We start from the raw sequence: 23,900 nt of genomic DNA, 5'->3' as shown, positions 1-23,900 counted from the left end.
TAAAACAGATTATTTATTTTATTTCCAAAGGGAGGTGCTCCTTCCCCATTCGACAGGAACTTTGGAACGAAGATTGCAGCCAAAGCGATTCAATGGATTTCAAGAAAGCTCAAGGAGTCATATAAAGAAGGTAGAGTACATGTTCTGAATTTAATACTAAAAATACAACAAAAAAATACAAAAAAGATGGGGCCTTTTTGGTTTGCATATTGGTTAATATACATCCTAAATGGCACCATTTCAACTATATAGTGCACTACTTTTGACCATGGTCCATAGGGGGAATAGGGTGGAATTTGGACTCAAATAAGTGTGCCCGACTGTATTTCTTCTCCTTGTGCAGGGAAGGTGTTTGCTAACACAGAGGACACTGCCTGTTTGCTGGGGATGCGTCGCAGAGCCATGGTCTTCCAACCAGTGGTGCAGCTCAAAGACCAAACAGACTTTGTGTAAGACAACTTTTACATGTTGTGTAGACCATGGTAGCACAAGGTTAAAACATTCTTCCTTCAATTTAACTGACAATGTCCACCCGTATGAAACAAAGTGCCAAATTGAGTGCATTAACTAAAGCTTCAAACTGTTTATTTTATGTCATCATGGTCTCGTGTGTGTGTGTTTTGTCCTATTCTACCCTATCAGCCACAGGATCCCTAAGGAACAGTGGTGGTTGAAGCTTCGCCCCCTGATGAAGATCCTGGCTAAATACAAGACCAGCTACGACGTGTCTGACTCTGGCCAGCTGGAGCATGTGACCCGGGTCAGGCCCAAGAAGGTGGACTGAGCTGACCAGCTAGCTTCGCTGACCAGCACCTAGTCTGGGTAGGCTAGACCAGCACATAGTCTGGATAGGCTAGTCTTTAGCTAGGGCTGCTCTGAGCTGATCCATTCAGTGTAACTTAGCTCCAATCATGGTAACTCTTACCAGCACTTTCACTCCGTCCCATACTCATGTCCCCTCAGAAGCTACTTAGGGCTCAATTGTCCACCCTTCTTCTGAAGTATGCACTTGCACACTTTCTCATATGGATTTACACTGGTAGAAACTGCTTTCAGCCAATGCTTACACCAATCCTATGCTTTTAAATTCATGATGGGGAGTGTGCAAGTGCACACTTTTGGAAAAGGGTGTAGAACTGGGATGTAGCCCTAGTCTACTCCCATAGATGCTTCTTCTTCCCTCTCCGCCTTCTTCTAAAGGGAGAGCTGTTTATCCCACCACCTACTGTAGGTCTACTCCAGTGTTATGTTGTGTTGTCACTCCGTACTTGCACTTTGTATCAAACCTGGTTTGGCATCTAAGAGTAGGTCATGTTAGTTCCGCTGCTGTATTTTGTGGCTTAGTTGAGGATGTGTTTGTGAAACCCATTTTAATGTTAACTCACTGTGTGATCCGAGTGTTTTCTCCAAGTATTAAAGAATATTTATTGTGATGACAATTGTGAAACCTCAATGTGAAGTTCACGTCACGTCACCTCTCCTCACCACACTATTCAACATTTGAGGTCAGAGGATGGGCATGGAAATCTCACAGGATAAAGCTGCATGTAGCATTGTGTCTGGTACGGAAGGTATGAGTTCAGGATTAGATAACACATTGTATTACAACATCATGATAATTTAATGGTCATATACATATGTACTCTATAGAAATACAATATTTCAGTAAACAGAAGCCATCGGTGTACATACTTGTACACATTCTGAAGCCAGAGGTAGGGTTCTATGCCATAAAGAAATTCTGACGTATTGAATGAAATGTACGTTGTCATATTTGATACATTATGAATATGGTATTCAGGTGAGGTTAGACGTGATATTATTTATGAGATTATCTGTTTACTGTTGTGCGCATTCAGTTTGCCTACAAAATAGCTTTACACACATACCTCAATGGAATATTAAACTTTGTGTAACACAGAGCCGTAACAACATCAAAAACCAAAGCAACTGTCTGGTTAATTCAATAATAAATGTATATTATAACACTGTAGCAATAGTCCAGTTTTTTAGGACAATCAAGTACCACTGATGTTTACCATCAAACACAGTGCATCTGAAGTCTCTTAATTGGAGAAGATACATGTGGATAATTTTCCCTGATGTCCTGTTATTTTACCACCCATGACGGATCTTTCTTGATGGTGTCATTCTCAGGACCAAGAATAGCAACTCCACATGTCCTCTGTCCAATGCCAAGGTACCTGTGTAAAACATGGATACAAAATATTAAAAGGCCATTCTCTTCATATTCACTTTCATTCAAAGTCCAATAATAAGGCATGCTCAGAAAATTTCCAAAAAGGACTAATTCATGGTAAACAGGAGTTGGAGCACAAAAAACAGATTCAACAACACCTGAAATAATATTAAACCAAAAACCACATTACCTGCCAGCCACATTGACCAGGCTCTTGTCTGTGACAGCGAAGAGTCTCTCTCTGTGGGCCTGTTTCAACTCATCTGTGATTCCACTCAGGAAACGGCCCATACCTGCAATATGATCATGTGATATTACATGTCAAGACAAGGATTGACACTTGGTCTTTTTCATCTCTTATCATGGTCCATTTATAACACGTCATTTAGAAGACAGTCATGTTTCTTTCCAAAGTGAGACCCTGGTAAGGGACAACCTCTCTAAGTAAATGCCTGTCTCTGTAGAGCTGTCCTCATGTTATACATGCGTTATAATAACAAGTTACTACAATAAAACTTAACAGGACATACAATAACAGCATGTTAAATGTCAGGTGAAGAGGTGAAGGGCTCTGGTAGCATCCCAAATGGCACCCTATTCCCTATATAGGGCACTACCTTTAACCAGGGCCTGCAGGGCTCTGGTCAAAAGTAGCACTATATAGGGAATAGGGTGCCATTTGGGACACGTCCCCTGTTCACCTTTATTGGAGGGGGCGACGGGGGAGTCCACGGCTGAGAACACAGACAGCTTGGCCTCGTCGATGTCCTGCTGGGTAAACTGTCCTAATCTGACCCAGTCCACACTCTTACGGAAGGTTGACAGAGTCTGCACCGAGTTGGGGTCTCTGAAATCAACACAGGGACATGGAACAATGGGCTAAAGCTAATGAAATATGCCAAGAAGTGATCTAATACATGTATTCAAACAGTACAGTACATGAATTAAAATGTGTAAGTCCCCTTAATGTACTCTGAACATTTCATGACTCGAGGATCAAGAAAATGTATTCAAAATAGCTTGTGAAGTTTTGTGATTGTGTGTTCAATGATAAAATATTGCAGTTTCTTCAATTTCCTGAAAAGTTCTAGTTTTGGAGATTTTCCGCAACATGTCTTTCTGCAGCTTTGTCATGTCTTAATCTGTATGACTACTGTTAAAACCTGTTTAATTACAGTATAATCCTGTTGTATTACAGTACATTAATACACTACACACCTGTATGAATAGAAGGTGAATAGTCCTCCTCCCACCCTGGCCCCTCCACCATAGGCCCCACCCTTCTCTCTGATCTCGCCGTGCAGGTACTTAGCAGTCATCATCCGGGACAGGATATTCAGGCTGAGGGAGAGAGCGGGGACGAGCATGGGTAAATACGGGGTTACAACATTTGTAACCTTCAGAAATATCCTAAGTTTTCCAGACATCCTGGTTGGAGGATTCTGGAGTTTGTGCGTATTCCCTCCTGATTCCAGGAATATCCAAACCAGATTTCTGGAACATCAGGGAATTTGGGGAAAGTACGCTTTTTGCAACCCTAGTAAATATGAACATGGATCTACAGAAACAGCTAGCATTTGCGCTAATGCTAGTTAGCATAAAAATGGTATCCATGAGTTCATCTGACTCTAGGGAAGTAGATAAAGGGTATCATTGCCAAAATCCCAAACTATCCCTTTAAGACAGTCACCTCGCATAGTCCTCATGGGTGAAGGGCACGGTTCGGATACATTCGCTGACAAAGTTGATTGGGAAGGGCATTGGGAAAAATGTCTTCATCTGGCAGGGCTTGAAGTTGGGCTCCTGTGGGGTGATGACCAAACACACTTACATTAGCTCAATGGTAGATTAAGAAGGTCAGAAACCAATGATAAAAGTGTTACTCAACAATAATAAAAGGAAGACCAAACTAATGTTCAGAGGCCGTATGGATCAAGCGTCTCAGAGTAGGAGTGCTGATCTAGGATCAGGTCCCCCTGTCTAACATGTAATCTTATTCATTGCGATCTTAAAAGGCAAAACTGTTCCTCAATCAGTATTCCTACGGAGATGCTTGATACATAGGTCTAGTTTAAAAGTGGAGGCGGTACGCACAGTGATTAGTTTTCTACTTGGGCCAGATCCAGGAGCTGCCAGTGGGTCAAGAGGTCTCTGTTAAGATTAAAAGAACACCTGTCAACTCATAGCAAGATTCAGGTTTTGTCCCAAATGGGACCCTATTCCCTACATAGTGCACTTCATATGAGCCATGGTCAAAAGTAGTGCACTATGTAAAGAATAGGCTGCCATTGGGGACATATCCTAAGTATTTATTTCACTGTGTTACAGTGCAGTCTCAGTACAGTACTAAGATAGTTTGACAAATTCATACCTCAGTGATATCGGACCGGACGGGTTTGCGATCCTTCTTATTGGAAGCAACGTTAGACATGAAGTTATCCAACTGTCCAGCGGCATCAGACATCTTCTGAGGCGTTGAGTTGACCGCACATCTGTCCGAACAACGAGAAGTTGTAATATACTTTACCCTCAAGTCAAAATAGAGAAATTATAGTAAAATCTTGAAGTAGCTGTCAAGTGTAAAGACTATACCCACCTCATGTTCAGTGGGTTGAGAATGTGTCTCTTTATTCTAGGAAGTGTCCGTAGAACTTGGGTGAGGTCTGGCATCTCCGCAATCCTTTTCATGAACTTGACCTGATATTCAAGATACACAAGAAAACTGAGATGTATTTAATTTGAGTGTACAGAAGTCCATTATATTCTCATTCAGATGTTACAATAACCCTTTTCCTTCATCATACAGCTTTTTCTTTGCTTCCAAACCCTCATTGTCCTCCCCCCTCGCACCTGCTCCATCCCTCCGAAGATCTCCTGTAATTCTCCTGTTGGGGTCAGGCTGCGAGCCGCCCTCGTCATGGCGTACATGTGACCAGAGTAAGAGATCCCATTGGCTAGTTCCTGAGCCGACATCATGACCAGCACACGCAGACGCTCCTCATCATCAAAGTGCGGGCTGTAGGTCAAGTTAAAGGTTCAAAGGTCAGAGCACAGAGAGAGAAGGGCTTAAATAATATCAATCAAATGAGTCATTAAAAAACAATGGACATGTGGTTTATTAGCGACCATGCGACCATCGATGGATTATGTGCCATGGTATTATTCTGATGGACATGCGAGCCTACCTGTTGAATATGTCACTCCACAGGTGAAACATATCAGGAAGATTCCTCTCCAGACAGGAAGATGAGAGGAGGACTCCCTGTGAATCAGACTGTGAATGAACAATGCTCTTTCTTATAGCTAATTGTGCTATACTTACGTAAAGGTATACATTAGGCTTTATTATGACTGACTGACTGGCTGGGGACTGAGCTAGGGCTGGGCGATATGGCCTAAAAATCATATCTGGATTTTTTCTAATTTATGGGCGATTCACAATATATCGCAATTTTTTGTTTTCTCTAAATAAGCATTGTTGTACAATTAAAGGTCAAATACACTGCATTTCAAACAGTCAGCAATAATCTAATGAATTCAGGGCTTGTGAATTTATACCTAGGCTGAGAATCTAAGCCTTCCATAAGAAGACCCACTAATAATTTCATTATTTTATCAAAATACACTGAAAATAATATAAACGCAACATGTAAATGGTTGTTCCCATGTTTCATGAGCTTAAATGCAAAATCCCAGAAATGTTCCATACCCCAAAAAAGCTTCTCTCTCTCTCAAAGTTTGTTTACACCACTTTTAGTGAGTATTTCTCCTTTGCCAAGATAATCCATCCATTCCAAGTGTGGAATATCAAGAAGCTGATTAAACAGCATGATCATTACACAGGAGCACCTTGTGCGTGGGACAATAAAAGGGCACTTTAAAATGTGCAGTTCTGTCAATAAAAGGGCACTTTAAAATGTGCAGTTCTGTCACACAACATAATGCCACAGATGTCTCAACTTTTTAGGGAGCGTGAGATTGGCAAGCTGACTGCAAGAATGTCCACCAGAGCTGTTGCCAGAGAATTTAATGTTAATTTCTCTACCAACAATAGGCTGCCCCCAATTTCGTTTTTAGAGAATTTGGCAGTACGTCCAACTGGCCTCACAACCACAGCTCACATGTAACCACACCAGCCCAGGACCTCTACATCCATCTTTTTCACCTGCAGGGAAAACTCATAATGATTGGCTGGGCCTAGCTCCCGAGTGGGTGGGCCTGGCTGCCAAGTGGGTGGGCCTGTACCCTCCAAGGCCCACCCATGGCTGCACCCCTGCCCAGTCATGTGAAGTCCATAGATTAGGGCCTAATGAATTTATTTCAATTGACCGATTTCCTTACATGAACTGTAACTCAGTAAAATCTTTGAAATTGTTGCATGTTGCGTTTATATTTTTGTTCAGTATAGTTTAACCTGCTTTTTTTTCTTCAATATTCACTGATCTGGCTTTCAAGTCTGTCTATGAAAATGTCCTTTTTGTTACAAATGTAACTATAACCATGCATAATGCAAATTCACTAATAATGACTAAACTCTTGTAGCAGGCATTAGGCTACAGAAAATTAAGACAGGTCTCATCAACAATCTCTCAAGCCCACGTGCTAGTAAGTAGCCAGCTAATGTTTATATTTCAAGTTCAGCCAACTTGGATCTATTTGCTAGCTAACAAGGTTGAACAGTTGAATTGCTATGAACACACCCTTCTGTCTGCCTCCAACTGTTTGAAAAGCATGTTAGTCTGTCCACTTTGTTCAAATGTTGAACTCAAGCGGCCTACCTTATTTCTCAGAATGAGAACGAGTTGCCAATTCCTCATATAATTGAATGCTTATTGCACATTTATAAAACACAGACTAGACAGCTAGTATAACAGTCTTTGGCTAAAATGCTGCTAGCAGTACGTGGTACCCCAATGCCGCATGCGACAAACTGAGCATTCATTTGACAGAATCAATGTTCATTGATATTCTCATTTTAGTAGTGTCTGCTATGTGTGCAATTTAAGTTGTTGAGACATAAAAAGGGTATCGTTAGAAAAGTTTCAATAATGTGTCAATGTAAAATAATGTGTCAATGTGTTTGTGTCCATATGACCGATTATGTTGGACCAAACCTCAAATGGAAAAGTGAGTTGAAACCGCATGTCAGAGAGGACGATGTGATCTCTCAACTTTGTTGGCGTGAGCGGCAAGGGGAGGGGCTTGGTGTGTAAACCATAGAAGAAGAGGCGAAGCGAAAGGTTTCGCTCTCGATAATGCGTTTGTTTCACCAATGCGTTTCTATGGGCTTATTTTGGACCTAAACTTGTATCTTGCCTTCCCGCCTTTGGGACAACGTCTCCCATTGATGGGGCGGAGACGTACATCTCGTCATTATATACAGATCTCTGGTGTAAATGGGAAGTTGCTCACAGCACAGAAGGAGCGAAGGAGACACTCATAAAAATGAAAAATAACAAAACTTTGATTCTTGTGATACAGGCATTTGGAATATCACGCAAAAAAATACATTAGAATGAATCCGATATATCGCCCAGCCCTAGGACAGACCTGTTCATACATATCCATGTTAGAGTAGTCAGGGTTGACTGATGTGGAGATGGACATGCCTCCTGTCTTCAGCTCCATCTGCTGGGCCTGCTGCCTGTAGTCCAGCCCTCCACAGCCCATCCTGGTAACAACACACTCCCATTAGCATGTCTCATCTCACAGCCTGGACCAACACATACGCCTTATCAATCACACCTTACACCCCATCCTAAAATAACACACACCTCCATTACCTGATCACAATTCACACGGCCATCATTAACTGATCACAAATACTACATACCGGTAGCTCAACCTGGACCGACGCAGCACGCCTTCTCACAACCACCTCAGTAACCCAGTCGGACACACATTCTCAAGACAAAAACTCAATACTCATCACAATTGCAACTAACTCCATTACCCTCAAAACATGTTTATGAAACCAAACCACACGAGCTATGCCTTCTAGACAATACACAAATGATTGGTCATATTATATGGGGTCTGGACTCACTTGGTGATGACACTGCAGAAGAGGGGCACATATAGTTTGAGGTCTTCAGGGAGGGTGTTGAGACTACACATAGCCCTGAAGTAGACCATCCCATTGGTTGGCTGCTCACAGTACTGCACTGGGACGCCTCCTAGTGGGGTGAAGAGAGTAGAACAGGACAAATGTCAGAGGGAGACAAAACCATGAGTCCAAGAATTTCTGTCTTGACATGTGGACCAGTTTATTTGCCAGTCTACCAATACTTGGAAATTGTAAATCAAAACATAATCTACATTTTGTCAAGTTACAGCCTTATTCTAAAATGTATTAAATTAAAAAATTTCCTCACAATATCCATAATGACAAAGTGAAAACAGGTTTTGAGAATATTTTTCAAATTCATTAAAAATAAACAGAAATACCTTATTTACATAAGTATTTAGACCCTCTGCTATGAGACTCAAAATTGCGCTCAGGTGCATCCTGTTTTCATTGATCATCCTTGAGATGTTTCTACAACTTAATTGGAGTTCACCTGTGGTCAATTTAATTGATTGAACATGATTTGGAAAAGGCACAAACCTATCTGTAAAAGGCACATGACAGCCTGTTTGAAGTTTGCCAAAAGGTACCTAAAGGACTCTCAGAACATGAGAAACAAGATTCTCTGGTCTGATGAAACCAAGATTGTACTCTGGCCTTTTTTTTTTTACCTTTATTTAACGGCAAGTCAGTTAAGAACAAATTCTTATTTTCAATGACAGCCTAGGAACAGTGGGTTAACTGCCTTGTTCAGGGGCAGAACGAAGTACATGTAGTGTCGGGGGTACTGGAGGAGATGTAGTGTCGGGGGTACTGGAGGAGATGTAGTGTCGGGGGTACTGGAGGAGATGTAGTGTCGGGGGTACTGGAGGACATGTAGTGTCGGGGGTACTGGAGGACATGTAGTGTCGGGGGTACTGGAGGAGATGTAGTGTCGGGGGTACTGGAGGACATGTAGTGTCGGGGGTACTGGAGGAGATGTAGTGTCGGGGGTACTGGAGGACATGTAGTGTCGGGGGTACTGGAGGACATGTAGTGTCGGGGGTACTGGAGGACATGTAGTGTCGGGGGTACAGGAGGACATGTAGTGTCGGGGGTACTGGAGGACATGTAGTGTCGGGGGTACTGGAGGAGATGTAGTGTCGGGGGTACTGGAGGAGATGTAGTGTCGGGGGTACAGGAGGACATGTAGTGTCGGGGGTACAGGAGGACCGGTAGTGTCGGGGGTACAGGAGGACATGTAGTGTCGGGGGTACTGGAGGACATGTAGTGTCGGGGGTACAGGAGGACATGTAGTGTCGGGGGTACTGGAGGAGATGTAGTGTCGGGGGTACTGGAGGACATGTAGTGTCGGGGGTACAGGAGGACATGTAGTGTCGGGGGTACAGGAGGACATGTAGTGTCGGGGGTACTGGAGGAGATGTAGTGTCGGGGGTACTGGAGGACATGTAGTGTCGGGGGTACTGGAGGAGATGTAGTGTCGGGGGTACTGGAGGAGATGTAGTGTCGGGGGTACTGGAGGAGATGTAGTGTCGGGGGTACTGGAGGAGATGTAGTGTCGGGGGTACTGGAGGAGATGTAGTGTCGGGGGTACTGGAGGAGATGTAGTGTCGGGGGTACTGGAGGACAGGAGGAGATGTAGTGTCGGGGGTACTGGAGGACAGGAGGAGATGTAGTGTCGGGGGTACTGGAGGACAGGAGGAGATGTAGTGTCGGGGGTACTGGAGGACAGGAGGAGATGTAGTGTCGGGGGTACTGGAGGAGATGTAGTGTCGGGGGTACTGGAGGAGATGTAGTGTCGGGGGTACTGGAGGAGATGTAGTGTCGGGGGTACTGGAGGAGATGTAGTGTCGGGGGTACTGGAGGAGATGTAGTGTCGGGGGTACTGGAGGAGATGTAGTGTCGGGGGTACTGGAGGAGATGTAGTGTCGGGGGTACTGGAGGAGATGTAGTGTCGGGGGTACTGGAGGAGATGTAGTGTCGGGGGTACTGGAGGAGATGTAGTGTCGGGGGTACTGGAGGAGATGTAGTGTCGGGGGTACTGGAGGACAGGAGGAGATGTAGTGTCGGGGGTACTGGAGGACAGGAGGAGATGTAGTGTCGGGGGTACTGGAGGACAGGAGGAGATGTAGTGTCGGGGGTACTGGAGGACAGGAGGAGATGTAGTGTCGGGGGTACTGGAGGACAGGAGGAGATGTAGTGTCGGGGGTACTGGAGGACAGGAGGAGATGTAGTGTCGGGGGTACTGGAGGACAGGAGGAGATGTAGTGTCGGGGGTACTGGAGGACAGGAGGAGATGTAGTGTCGGGGGTACTGGAGGACATGTAGTGTCGGGGGTACTGGAGGACAGGAGATGTAGTGTTGGGGGGACTGGAGATGGGAAACACTATTAGAGTGTAATCTCAGAGCCTAGAGTAACTAGAGTGTAGCGTCAGCGTGTACTACAGGTAGTACTGTACCTGCAGTGCCCATCTCTACAGGTGTGACTGCTATCGTTGGCTCAATGTCAGACACATTCAGGGCAGGGAGACATGAGGCATCCTGGATCTTGCTCTGAACCGATAGCAGCTCAAGACCTGAATAGAAAGTCATAAATTAGTGCAAGAATACTGAAAAACGTTATGATCATGAATGGTTTATAAAGTTTTCATAATGAAGTGAATGATTCTTCATTCTCCTTAAAAGACGGGTGGGTTGTTTAGCAACAAAACCAATGAGTGCCCAACTTTGGGGCAAAACAAGGATTATTGAAAAAGTGAATTATATTTAGTCTCCAAATGTGTATTGAAAACATAAATACATTTGCACAATGAGCACTTGGTGTCCCTCAAATACATCGTTACAGATATTGGTTAGCTAGCTAGCCCATTTTAGCCCTAGATATGACATCAGTCAAAACACCTCAAAACAAGACCTACACTATATATACAAGAGTATGTGGACACCCCTTCAAATTAGTGCATTCAGCAATTTCAGCCACACCCGTTGCTGACAGGTGTATAGAATCGAGCACACAGCCATGAAATCTCCATAGACAAACATTGGCAGTAAAACAGCCTTAATGAAGAGGTCAGTGACTTACAATGTGGCACCGTCATAGGATGCCACCCTTCCAACAAGTCAGTTTGTAAAATTTCTGCTCTGCTAGAGCTGTCCCGGTCAACTGTAAGTGCTGTTATTGTGAAATGGAAACGTCTAGGAGCAACAACGACTCAGCCGCGAAGTGGTAGGCCACACATGCTCACAGAATGGGAACACGTGTAGCGCGTAAAAATCATCTGTCCTCAGTTGCAACATTCACTACCGAGTTCCAAACTGCCTCTGGAAGCAACGTCAGCACAAGAACTGTTCGTCGGGAGCTCCATGAAATGGGTTTCCATGGCCGAGCAGCCGCACACAAGACTAAGATCAACATGCGCAATGCCAAGCGTCGGCTGGAGTGGTGTAAAGCTCGCCGCCATTGGACTCTGGGGCAGTGGAAACGCGTTCTCTGGAGTGATGAATCATACTTCACCATCAGGCAGTCCGACAGATTAATCTGGGTTTGGTGGATGCCAGAAGAACGCTACCTGCCCGAATAAATAGTGGCAACTGTAAAGCTTCGTGGTGGAGGAATAATGGCCTGGGGCTGTTTTTCATGGTTCGGCCTAGGCCCCTTAATTCCAGTGAAGGGAAATGTTAATGCTGCAGCATACAATGACATTCTAGACAATTCTGTGCTTCCAACTTTGTGGCAACAGTTTGGAGAAGGCCCTTTCCTGTTTCAACATGACAATGCCCCTGTGCACAAAGCGAGGTCCATACAGAAATGGTTTGTTGAGATCGGTGTGGAAGAACTTGACTGGCCTGCACAGAGCCCTGACCAAGTTCCAATTGTAATTTTCCTAAGTCCCTCTTTGTGGCACCTGACCACATGACTGAACCGTAGTCAACAAAACAAAGGAGATGATTGTGGACTTCAGAAAACAGCAGAGGGAGCACCCCCCATCCACGGGACAGTAGTGGAGAAGGTGGAACGTTTTAAGTTCCTCGGCGTACACATCACGGACAAACTGAAATGGTCCACCCACACAGACAGCGTGTTGAAGAAGGTGCAACAGCACCTCTTCAACCTCAGGAGGCTGAAGAAATGTGGCTTGTCACCTAAAACCCTCACAAACCTTTACAGATGCACAATTGAGAGCATCCTGTCGGGCTGTATCACCGCCTGGTACGGCAACTACACCGCCCACAACCGCAAGGCCCTCCAGTGGTGCGGTCTGCACAACGCATCATCGGGGGCAAACTACCTGCCCTCCAGGACACCTACAGCACCCGCTATCACAGGAAGGATCATCAAGGATAACAACCACCTGAGCTACTGCCTGTTCACCCCGCTAACATCCAGAAGGCGAGGTCAGTACAGGTGCATCAAAGCTGGGACCGAGAGACTGAATAACAGCTTCTATCTCAAGGCTATCAGACTGTTAAAACAGTCATCACTAACACAGAGAAGCTGCTGCCTAAATTGGCCACTTTAATTAATGGATCACTAGTCACTTTAATAATGCTACTTTAATAATGTTTATATATCTTGCATCACTCATCTCATATGTATATACTGTATTTTATACCATCTATTGCATCTTGCCTATGCCGCTCTGTAAATTGCTCATCCATATATTTACATGTATATATTCTTATTCCATTCCTTTACTTAGACTTGTGTGTATTAGGGAGTTGTGTGGAATAGTTAGACTACATGTTAGATATTACTGCACTGTCGGAACTAGAAGCACAAGCACTTCGCTGCACTCGCAGTAACATCTGCTAAGCATGTGTATGTGACCACTACAATTTGATTTGATCCCCATCGAACACCTTCGGGATGAATTGGAACGCTGACTGCAAAACCAGGCCTAATTGCCCAACATCAGTGTCTGACCTCACTAATGCTCGTGGCTGAATGGAAGCAAGTCCCTGCATCAATGTTCCAACATCTAGTGGAAAAGTGGAGGCTGTTATAGCAGCAAAGGGGTGAATAACTCCATATTAATGCCCATGATTTTGGAATGAGATGTTCGACAAGCAGCTGTCCACATACTTTTTGGTCATGTAGTGTAGTACCAAGAACAAGATACAACTAGCTGAAACAAGCCACATGGCAGCTTATTGTCATTGTTGCTAGCTATCTGACCGTTCAGATTCATAACACACAACCTTCTGCCCCATCGATGAGAACGCATCTTTTTCGTGATGTTGTCAGGCAACCCGTTGGCGTATAACTTACCTTTCTCATAGATGTCTTTCTTGTCACTCTCAGACAAAGCCTGTACCTTCTTCTGGAGTTTCTCCTCCTCTGCTTTGACCTGTTTCTCCAGGTACGCCTCATCAGGACTCATAGACAGAGTCAGCCTGTGAGTGTTGTCCTGCATGGGCACAAACAAGATGCTAATGTGACATGACATTACCATGACATGACATTACCAGTAACACTGAACAGTCTCCTACTCAGTGACATGATTAAACTGAAGTCATTTTCTTCTTTCAACAACCCCCTGGTCTATGACCCCTGCATGATGAGATCAACTTTCTTGATTAGACTGCTTTATCCCATTACAACTTACTGTTACATAGGCTATTCAGATGCTATGTATACTGAAAGAAACTCAACTCAACTTATTTCTCCTGTCTGGTCTCTCACCTTGAAGTAGTGTAGGACTTTCTCCTGGAGGAAGCGAGGGTTGTCCTTCAGGGCTTGTCTGAACTGGGCCACACTGTCGCTGATCTTCAGCAGCTGGACCGGGTCTCCATCATGGTTCCAACAGGAAGCTATGTACTGTTAGCAGAGAGACAACACACAGGGTAAAATGTCATACTAATTTAATGAGCAGCACCTAGGTGTGTGTGTGTCCATTGTAGTTCCAGCAGGAAGCTACTGTATGTTCTGCAGAGACAAGTATAAAGCATGAGTTGACGACACGCACCCAAAATATACTGAACAAAAATACAACAATTTGACTTAGTTGTCAATTGAAATAAATTCCTTAGATCCTAATCTATGGATTTCACATGACTGGGCAGGGCTGCAGCCCACCCACTGGGGAGCCCAGCCAATTAGAATTTGTTTTCCCCCGCAAAAGGGCTTTATTACAGACTGAAATACTCCTCAGTTTCATCAGCTGTCCAGGGAGCTGGTCTCAGACAATCCGCAGGTGAAGAAGCCAGATGTGAAGGTCCTGGGGTGGAGTGGTTACATGTGGTCTGTGGTTGTGAGGCCGGTTGGATATACTGCCATACTGAGAAATGGACATTCAATTCTCTGGCAACAGCTCTGGTGGACACTCCTGCAGTCAGCATGCCAATTGCACACTCCCTCAAAACTTGAGACATCTGTGGCATTGTGTTTTGTGACAAAACTGCACATTTTAGAGTGGCCTTTTATTGTCCCCAGCACAAGTTACACCTGTGTAATGATCATGCTGTTTAATCAGCTTCTTGATATGCATACCTGTCAGGTGGATGGCTTATCTTGGCAAAGGGAAAATGCTCTCTAACAGGGATGTAAACTAATTTGTACACAACATTTTAGAGAAATAAGCTTTTTGTGCGTTTGGAACATTTCTAGGATCTTTTATTTCAACACATGAAACATCAGACCAACACTTTACATGTTGAGTTTATATTTTTGTTCAGTATAGTTAGAGAGGTGCTGACTAATGGAATAGTAAACTTACCAGAGGGTTAATATGGTCATACTGTATACAGGAGATGCTGCTCCCAGGACAATCACTATGGTATGTTTATATTCTTAAGTCTGTCTTCATATACAATTCAATTCCCTTCACATTTCACCTCTGTTTAGAGTGTGTGTGTGTGTGTGTATAGAAAACAAAATGTTCATGGTTAAAACATCACAGTGGAGACCCCAGACAAACTGTGGCCTTGTACTCACTGAAGCCAGTGACAACCCGAAGCTGGTAGACTGATGTTTCATCTGGATTTCAATCTTATGAAGCAGGGCCTCTATCCTCTCCTCCTCAAATCCATAACTGCATCGGTAGGAGAGAAGTACAGTTAGATTACATTATTGTGATGATAGTGTTACTGTACATAACACATCAGCAGTATACTTACGCAATGATCTCATCAATGGTTTGGACAATGATTTGCTTGACTTTCTCAGTGTCTTCCTCAGCCATTCCTTGCAAGCCTATGCTGAATGATGCCTCTTTGGTGCTCCCATCATATCTGGAAAATAACAGATACTGGTAAATAAAGCATTTTACTGTTCAGTATATATCAACATTTCAAAGAGCTATGCCAATGTGTACCTCACAAGTTCTTTAACTTCATTGAGATAAAGTGCCTGTATTCTGGGACTTTCTATGTCTTTTTAAAGTGTTTTATCAATGTTCATTTGCTTTTAAATCCGTCTCCAAAGAGGTTAACCCACCCTACGACAGAGGAGAAGTCTGTTCCTATCTTGGGTTCTATGAGGGTCTTGTAGAAGGGAGAGTTGGGTCCAGAGATCATCAGAGAGGACAGCAGGCTCAGGGTGAAGCCCTCAAATGTGTCTGTGATACTGCAGAGAGAAGGACACCTGAATGAGACCACTACTGCATCGCTTACTGATTTTAAATGACCAAAATGCACATGTAAATCATGACATGCAACAATTGAGGTTAAAGTCACTTTAAAACAAATCAATGTATACTATCCCAGAAACAATTTTAGAGAAACAACTAATAGTGTTGCAGTAGCTCAGTATTACGTACTCTCCTAGCAGGTAGCTCATACACAGCGTGTTCTGTTTGGCTGCATCAGGAGCCATAGCATCGGGACTGCAGGTCACATGGTCCTCTCTCTGTGGAAAAGTCCATTACAATTAGAAACACTTCTGTCCACACAAATGTGGAAATGTCTTTGTCGTCACACATAAAAAAACGGACATTAAAACATCATCAAACAGGACCTTATCAAGATCATTCAAATAAGCATTACGGTGAAATTAATTCAAACTTCCAAACCATAGACCTTGCCAAAGTTGCTCAAGTGGAGTGCATAGATTTGTAATATCTGGGAGCTGATGATGAATAAACTAATATCTGACAGCAGGTACTGAAAGAACTACAGTGATACTGAATGGGCAGACGCACAGGCCTGTCCCAGTGGGGTTGGTTAGGGACAGCAGTGTCAGGCTCAGTGCGCTCAAACTTGGACAGAGCCTCCTCCTGGATCTGTTTCAAGTGCTGCTCTAAGGGCAGATCCCCGTAGGTGAAGAACCTGAGGAGCAGAAAAGGGGAAACCATGTTACTGCCAAAGCCCAACAGAGTTGTGTGACAAGACACAGTGCTACTGTACCGAGTATATAATATTGGGGTGTGTGACAGTGTGTTGTGCCGTGCATTGCTAAGTGGTAATGTGTGACAGTGTACTGTGCAGGTCATGGTGTATCACAATGAGCAGTAGCTAGTGTTGAAGCATGGTGGTGGTGGTGTATTGTGCATGTCACAGTGTACTGTACCTTGCATTGCTGGGGTGGTAGTGTGTAGCGTGGAAGTGCTTCAGTTGTTCCCAGGAGAGGTCAGGGATGGCCAGGGGTTCCCCTCCAGACACCACACCGTATGTGTGGTCAGGATACAGCTTGTTCTGCAGGTGCTGGGAATATACCCTCTCGTTGTCTGACTGAAATCACAAACAGAGAGGAAATGTAAGATTCCAATGTGACTTCTATTTGTCCATCTCCTGACCAAATTATTCTGTAATTCTCACAAATTAATCACAATAAATCTAAATAACAAATCTCTAAATAAATAGTTTGGAACGAAGTAACTCACAAAAGCGCCCTTCATTTCATTGAAGACAACTCCTTTGAAGACCAGCGGGGAAGTAGGATCTGTAGGGTCTTCATTCTCCAGTCTCCATCCCTCCTGCCTTTAACAAAACACAAGGATATGAATGCAGACTTCTGATGTCACTGATTTTGATTAAAGAGGCAGCTATTTAAAACACCACACTTACCAAAAATCAAGTTCTCGTAGACAAGGGAAAAACACTGCATCCAGATACACGGAGAGGAGATTCTGGAAGTCTTTCCCGTTTTGTGTGGAGAATGGATACATAGTGAAATCACTAGCTGTGGAGAAAAAAACCAATGACATTTCAGACACCATGCGTGTACACACACACACACACACACACACACACACACACACACACACACACACACACACACACACACACACACACACACACACACACACACACACACACACACACACACACACACACACACACACACACACACACACACACACTACCTGTGAATGCGTTCATGAAGGTGGAGAGGGATCTGTTGAGCATCTTGAAAAAGGGGTCTCTGCAGGGGTACTTCTCTGAGCCACACAACACTGTGTGTTCCAGGATGTGTGGGACCCCTGTGTTGTCCATTGGGGTCGTCCTGAGCTGAACACTGCAGAGGTGTTACGACAAGAGATGGAAACACTGTCGTTAGAAAAAGCACTGGCTTAGAATAAGTATTTTATTACTAAACTAGAACATTTAATTTGATCTAATCTCTTCAACCAGCCGGCTCTCTATCTCTGTCAGGGAAGCAATTGAGGCTGGGGACGAGGTTCCATTTTAACATACAAACTTAGTCAAATAAAGCATACTTCCGCAAATGTGGGATTATTACCTAAAGAGATTGTTCTTGTCATCTCTAGCTGCGTGTAGATACTGGGCGCCTGTGTTGTCATGGGTCAGTTTGACAGCTGTAAGGAACAGGTCAGGAACAGTAACCACCTGCAAAAACACAGGAAGATAAGATCCCATTTATCCTGACTTTATGCTAAACCTTGACTAGAAGTGTATGTGAATTTATCAGATCAGGATTTTACTCTTGTTGTGGGTCTGTGTTTTCCAATCCTATTGACCCAAAGGGATTCACATTTTAGTTTTTGGCCCGGCATTTTACCTCCTTAACTGTGAAGCCATGGATCTTCTGTCCTGCCTGGTACTGCAATGCCCTCTCTGTTGCTGAGGTGCTCCTGAACCTCCATGAAGGATTCTGCCCCTGGAAACTGGATTTGCCAAGAGAGAGATCATTGCTGGCTTGCATCAGATGATACCATTTGAAAGGAAACACTTTGAAGTTTGTGGAAATGTTAAATTCATGTAGGAGAATAAAACACATTAGATCTGGTAAAAGATAACAAAGAAAAAAACATGTTTTTTTCGTTTTTGTACCTTCATCTTTGAAATGCAAGAAAAAGACCATAAGGTATTATGCCAGCCCAGACGCCATTTAGATGTTGGCCACTAGATGGCAGCAGTGTTTGTGCAAAGTTTTAGACTAATTCAATGAACCATTGCATTTCTGTTCAAACTTTTGTATCAAGACTGCCCAAATGTGCCTAATTGGTTTATTAATACATTTTCAAGTTCATAACTGTGCACTCTCCTCAAACAATAGCATGGTATTATTTCACTGTAATATCTACTGTAAATTGGACAGTGCAGTTAGATTAACAAGAATTTAAGCTTCTGACATTATCAGATATGTCTATGTTCTGGGAAATGTTCTTGTTACTTACAACCTCATGCTAATCACATTAGCCTACGTTAGCTCAACCGTCCCGCAGGGGACCCACCGATCCTGTAGAGGATTTATTAACTATATGATTCCATAGGTGTTATTTCATAGTTTTGATGTCTTCACTATTATTCTACAATGTAGAAAATAGTAAAAATAAAGAAAAACCCTTGAATGAGTGTGTGTGTCCAAACTTTTGACAGGTACTGTAGTTTACAATAAATACATCAAATATACAATTTTTTTCAAAATTATACCACAATTTAAAGAAATCATAGACTGCTTGGAAATGACTGACAAAAAAATATTCTCTACACAAGCAATATTTACCTAGATTTTTCTTAAACTTTTGGACATCACATCTGGAACAACTGCCCACTGCAGCCATTTTTCATGGTAACTAAATTAACATGCTCTTGACAAAACTATATTAAATGAGGAACTTGCCCTCAGTGGTGGAAATTACACCATTACCAAAGGACAGGTATATTTTGTGTAAATAACAATATAAAGGGCATACTCACAATACATATTGATATAGATTTTATTTAATTGACTCTTTCTCTAGTAGATAACATTACATGTGTAATTATTAATGTTTTCTCATAGAAAAACATAGTAGAAGCTCAAAAGTCTGGGTAAGGGACAAGGGCAAAACAGTGAAATGTAGGTAAAAAAAATGCAACTGAAAAGTAGATAAAATACTTGATAGATGTGTTAAAAAATATGGGGCGATTGTAGTATGAATTTAACATATATTTAAAAAAAGATTTGACCCCGAGGACATAGAAGTGCCCGTAGTTGCAGAATCACCCATATATACAGTTGAAGTCGGAAGTTTACATACACTTAGGTTGGAGTCATTAAAACTCGTTTTTCAACCACGCCACAAAATTCTTGTCAACAAACTATAGTTTTGGCAAATCAGTTAGGACATCTACTTTGCGCATGACACAACTAATTGTTCCAACAATTGTTTACAGACAGATTATTTCACTTATAATTCACTGTATCACAATTCCAGTGGGTCAGAAGTTTACATACACTAAATTGACTCTGCCTTTAAACAGCTTGGAAAATTCCAGAAAATGATGTCATGGCTTTAGAAGCTTCTGATAGGCCAATTGACATCATTTGAGTCAATTGGAGGTGTACCTGTGGATGTATTTCAAGGCCTACCTTCAAACTCAGTGCCTCTTTGCTTGACATCATGGGAAAATCAAAAGAAATCAGCCAAGACCTCAGAAAAAAATATTGTAGACCTCCACAAGTCTGGTTCATCCTTGGGAGCAATTTCAAAAAGCCTGAAGGTACCACGTTCATCTGTACAAACAATAGTACGCAAGTATGAACACCATGGGACCACGCAGCTGTCATACCGCTCAGGAAGGAGATGCGTTCTGTCTCCTAGAGATAAACATACTTTGGTGCGAAAAAGTGCAAATCAATCCCAGAACAACAACAAAGGACCTTGTGAAGATGCTGGAGGAAACAGGTACAAAAGTATCTATATCCACAGTAAAACGAGTCCTATATTGACATAACCTGAAAGGCCGCTCAGCAAGGAGAAGCCACTCCTCCAAAACTGCCATTAAAAAGCCAGACTATGGTTTGCAACTGCACATGGGGACAAAGATTGTACTTTTTGGAGAAATGTCCTCTGGTCTGATGAAACAAAAATAGAACTGTTTGGCCATAATGAAAATCATTATGTTTGGAGGAAAAAGGGCGAGGCTTGCAAGCCAAAGAACACCATCCCAACTGTGAAGCACGGGGGTGGCAGCATCATGTGGGGGTGCTTTGCTGCAGGAGGGACTGGTGCACTTCACAAAATAGATGGCATCATGAGGAAAGAAAATTATGTGGATATATTGAAGCAACATCTCAAGATATCAGTCAGGAAGTTAAAGCTTGGTCGCAAATGGGTCTTCCAAATTGACAATGACCCCAAGCATACTTCCAAAGTTGTTGCAAAATGGCTTAAGGACAGCAAAGTCAAGGTATTGGAGTGGCCATCACAAAGCCCTGACCTCAATCCTATAGAATATTTGTGGGCAGAACTGAAAAAGCGTGTGCGAGCAAGGAGGTCTACAAACCTGACTCAGTTCCACCAGCTCTGTCAGGAGGAATGGGCCAAAATTCACCCAACTTATTATGGGAAGCTTGTGGAAGGCTACCCAAAACGTTTGACCCAAGTTAAACAATTTAAAGGCAATGCTACCAATTACTAATTGAATGTATGTAAACTTCTGACCCACTGGGAATGTGACAAAAATAAAAGCTGAAATCAATCATTCTCTCCTATTATTCTGACATTTCACTTAAAATAAAGTGGTGATCCTAACTGACCTAAGACAGGACATTTTTTACTAGGATTAAATGTCAGGAATTGTGAAAAACTGAGTTTAAATGTATTTGGCTAAGGTGTATGTAAACTTCCGACTTCAACTGTACGTTTTTTCCCCCCCACCAGGTTATAGCCTATATCCACATTGAAGGTCCCGTAAAAAAAAACATCCACCCTATGGAAATCAAATGCCCGTTCAACGGATTTGTTCTGGTGCCAGCCGTGAGATTTACTCATAAAGATCATACGGTTATGTGCAATGTGATGTAACTGAGTCATGATCAAGGGCTAGCTGGCTAGCTAATGTATACTCACCGTAGATTTCGAAGTTTCTGGATAACTGTTTTACTCTGCCTAAACATTATTTCCTTAATTTAGCGACAATATATCTAATTGGTATTTATCCATGCACGTGCATATCAGAATACTATACGCTGAACAGCTTTACTATCATAACGTCAGCACGATTTGGTTAGCTGCACATCCATATCCTCTCATGCTGTAAATAGTTGACACATTGAAATTGAATTGGACATGTTAACGTGGCATCTGCGCAGATTACAGACAAACCAATACATGCAATGGGCCAAGTCACTCACTGTTATAGGTATGAGTGGGTTCATGCTGTTTATAGATCTACACAAGCTGCGGTTTGCTATTTAGAATTAGCGGACTATTTATTTTAGTGTTGTACAATCAAATTTTTTATTGGCTAAACTGGTAATAACACCAAATATGATTGGGTAAACGTGGTATGACGATTATGACACATCCAAGACGTCGGGAAGTTTTCGAAGGGCAAAACATGGACCAAGATGGCGTCGTTGTGAAGCGGGATTGTTTAATTGTGGAGTTTGTGAGTAATTCTCGCAAATTTGATGACTGTTCTTATTATTTCACCCGTTTTAATTTGTTGCAACAAAAGGTGATTAAGACGAGTCGTTGGTCGCAGTTTTCATGGGCGCAACAGATAATATGCGCGCAACACAGGAACACCTTCCTAAAATGAATGAGATGTTTAGACAAAGATTGTGGATGTACCGTCAAGATACTTTTCTCTCCACCCAAACTATGGGTAGTCGTTTTCCACAAATCCACTCTGCAGAGTTTCTAGATCCCGTTTATTCTTTCTCTGGATTGGTGGATACATCGCAATATTTATATATATATTTGAATATTCGATGAGAGTTGTTGACGTCAGCCACCTGTTTTCAAGATAGACAGAGGGACTTTGATTACTAGCCTCATTCATAGCCGTCTCAAGACAACTCTGATATAAAGTGTTTTTTTCTCAAAGTTGTGGAGATGTCACACTCGTAACAACCTAAGCATTACGAAACTTCGATTCAATCAAATAAACCTCACTTAGTAAATAAGACATTATGTTGTTGACCAAATTCGACACTCCAAACAAAAAGTCCTTGCTTGATGGGCTGGAGGGAGTCACATGCAAAGGGTCGTCACTAGTTACCACAGCCACAAAGTAATAAACCTCGACTATTTATACAATTTCTCTTCTTAATTTCTGATTTTAGACTTAAGGTTAACCATACTGCTAACCTTATGCCTAACCTTAAATTAAGACAAAAAAGCAACATTTTGTTTTCATTACATTTGATGATATAGCCAATTGTGACGTTGTGTATGTGGAAACTCAATGCACAGGGTAGAGATGTAATTGCAGGGTACAGTGACATTCTTGAGCTCCAACAGTGCAGGTCAAAAAAAGAAGTGAATTAAATAATAATACATATTTACAACTGTAACAATTTTGAAATTACCCTTGTTGGGTGAGGGCGGGGGGCTAGTCTTGGCTATTCGTGGCTATTCAGCAGCCTGATGGTCTGGGGGTAGAAGCTATTGGCCAGTCTGACAGTTTTTGCCATGATACTCCTATACTGCCTGTTTCTGAGTGATGAAATCAGGAAGCACAGGCCATGGCTCGGGTGGCTGAGGTAGCTAGATAAACAGTCTTCTTTTCCCATTTCTCAGTCTGGCTGTAAATTGCTCTTTCTACCAGCAGATGAAGGCAGAGGGTCATGTCTGTCAGTTCGTGTGACTCTGCAATGTAGCAATTTCGGTCCATTTCTGTATTATGAAGTACGCAGAACATGTTACTTTGTAGCCCATGCTCAATTGTTGCTTTACTGTTTACAATATCTCTGCAGTATGTAATGTTGAAGTGTGTGTCTTTATGCAAATGAAGGTCACAAACTAGGCTATTTGCTCATACACTACAAATATTTCAGTTTATTTCTTGGAGAAAATAAAGTACTCTTCATCACACCCCCTAATGATATAATACCCTACTGTATTCACTAGGTCTGAATGTAATGCATGGACATGATGGACATGATGGATGCACTCAGGGTTATTCAGAATAACTTCAGTTTCCATTGACAGCAAACTGAAGTTATTCCACCATCAGCATGAGGAGACCTTGAGCTGGTGGCATGGAACCACTGCCAGGAGCCGAGTGGACCCCTGTGAGTAGTATACCTTATCATACAAGGAACTCTGACACACAAGACATCTACTACACATGAGCTATCCCATTGAAATACCACAGTATCAGTACAACAGAGGTTGTTGTATGTAGAGGAATCAGATTGTATATTTTGAATCTTGACAAATTAAGCTAAACTTGTTCAGAAAAGTGGGCCTTTAAAAATTATGTAGAAGCAGGGGCGCAACTTTCACTGGGGATGGG

The 23,900-nt window shown here is 42.7% G+C and overlaps 2 protein-coding genes across 11 annotated transcripts in view; one reads left to right on the top strand and one right to left on the bottom strand.

Moving 5' to 3' along the window:
• LOC139559732 (ATP-dependent 6-phosphofructokinase, platelet type-like) overlaps positions 1 to 1,439 on the top strand; it is a 40,260-nt gene extending 38,821 nt beyond the window's left edge. For all 10 annotated transcript variants that reach the window (XM_071376001.1, XM_071376009.1, XM_071376000.1 and 7 more), the window contains 3 exons: positions 31 to 130; positions 344 to 449; positions 643 to 1,439. In XM_071376001.1, coding sequence (XP_071232102.1) covers positions 31 to 130; positions 344 to 449; positions 643 to 784 — 348 coding nt within the window. In that variant the 3' untranslated portion in view covers positions 785 to 1,439. The remainder of the gene's footprint in view (positions 1 to 30; positions 131 to 343; positions 450 to 642) is intronic.
• On the bottom strand, positions 125 to 21,778 carry LOC139559731 (presequence protease, mitochondrial-like). Its single transcript, XM_071375999.1, has 27 exons — positions 21,506 to 21,778; positions 18,226 to 18,331; positions 17,947 to 18,053; positions 17,570 to 17,721; positions 17,271 to 17,385; positions 17,087 to 17,183; positions 16,774 to 16,934; positions 16,406 to 16,532; positions 16,025 to 16,113; positions 15,703 to 15,831; positions 15,384 to 15,497; positions 15,202 to 15,298; positions 13,951 to 14,085; positions 13,537 to 13,675; positions 10,727 to 10,843; positions 8,247 to 8,376; positions 7,751 to 7,871; positions 5,386 to 5,462; positions 5,051 to 5,216; positions 4,797 to 4,897; positions 4,572 to 4,692; positions 4,295 to 4,351; positions 3,891 to 4,003; positions 3,419 to 3,541; positions 2,902 to 3,047; positions 2,391 to 2,493; positions 125 to 2,204 (listed from the first exon to the last, which is right to left on the bottom strand). The coding sequence occupies exons 1-27, from the start codon at positions 21,550 to 21,552 to the stop codon at positions 2,111 to 2,113; spliced, it is 3,084 nt and encodes a 1,027-aa protein (XP_071232100.1). The 5' UTR covers positions 21,553 to 21,778; the 3' UTR covers positions 125 to 2,110.
• Between the last annotated feature and the right edge of the window lie 2,122 nt (positions 21,779 to 23,900).

Source organism: Salvelinus alpinus, chromosome 30 (genome assembly GCF_045679555.1).
Source record: "Salvelinus alpinus chromosome 30, SLU_Salpinus.1, whole genome shotgun sequence".
NCBI lineage: Eukaryota > Metazoa > Chordata > Actinopteri > Salmoniformes > Salmonidae > Salvelinus > Salvelinus alpinus.
Note: the sequence above shows the minus strand (reverse complement) of the source record. Positions and strands in the feature narration are given on the sequence as shown.

Bases quoted from the DNA above. Each gene is read 5' to 3' on its own strand.
- LOC139559731 (XM_071375999.1), bottom strand. From the start codon at position 21,552: ATGTTTAGGCAGAGTAAAACAGTTATCCAGAAACTTCGAAATCTACG. The intron at 7,872-8,246 runs GTGAGTCCAGAC...TGTTGTTACCAG, and splicing joins TTCTGCAGTGTCATCACCAA to GATGGGCTGTGGAGGGCTGG. The intron at 4,004-4,294 runs GTGCGTACCGCC...ATCACCCCACAG, and splicing joins CAAGTAGAAAACTAATCACT to GAGCCCAACTTCAAGCCCTG.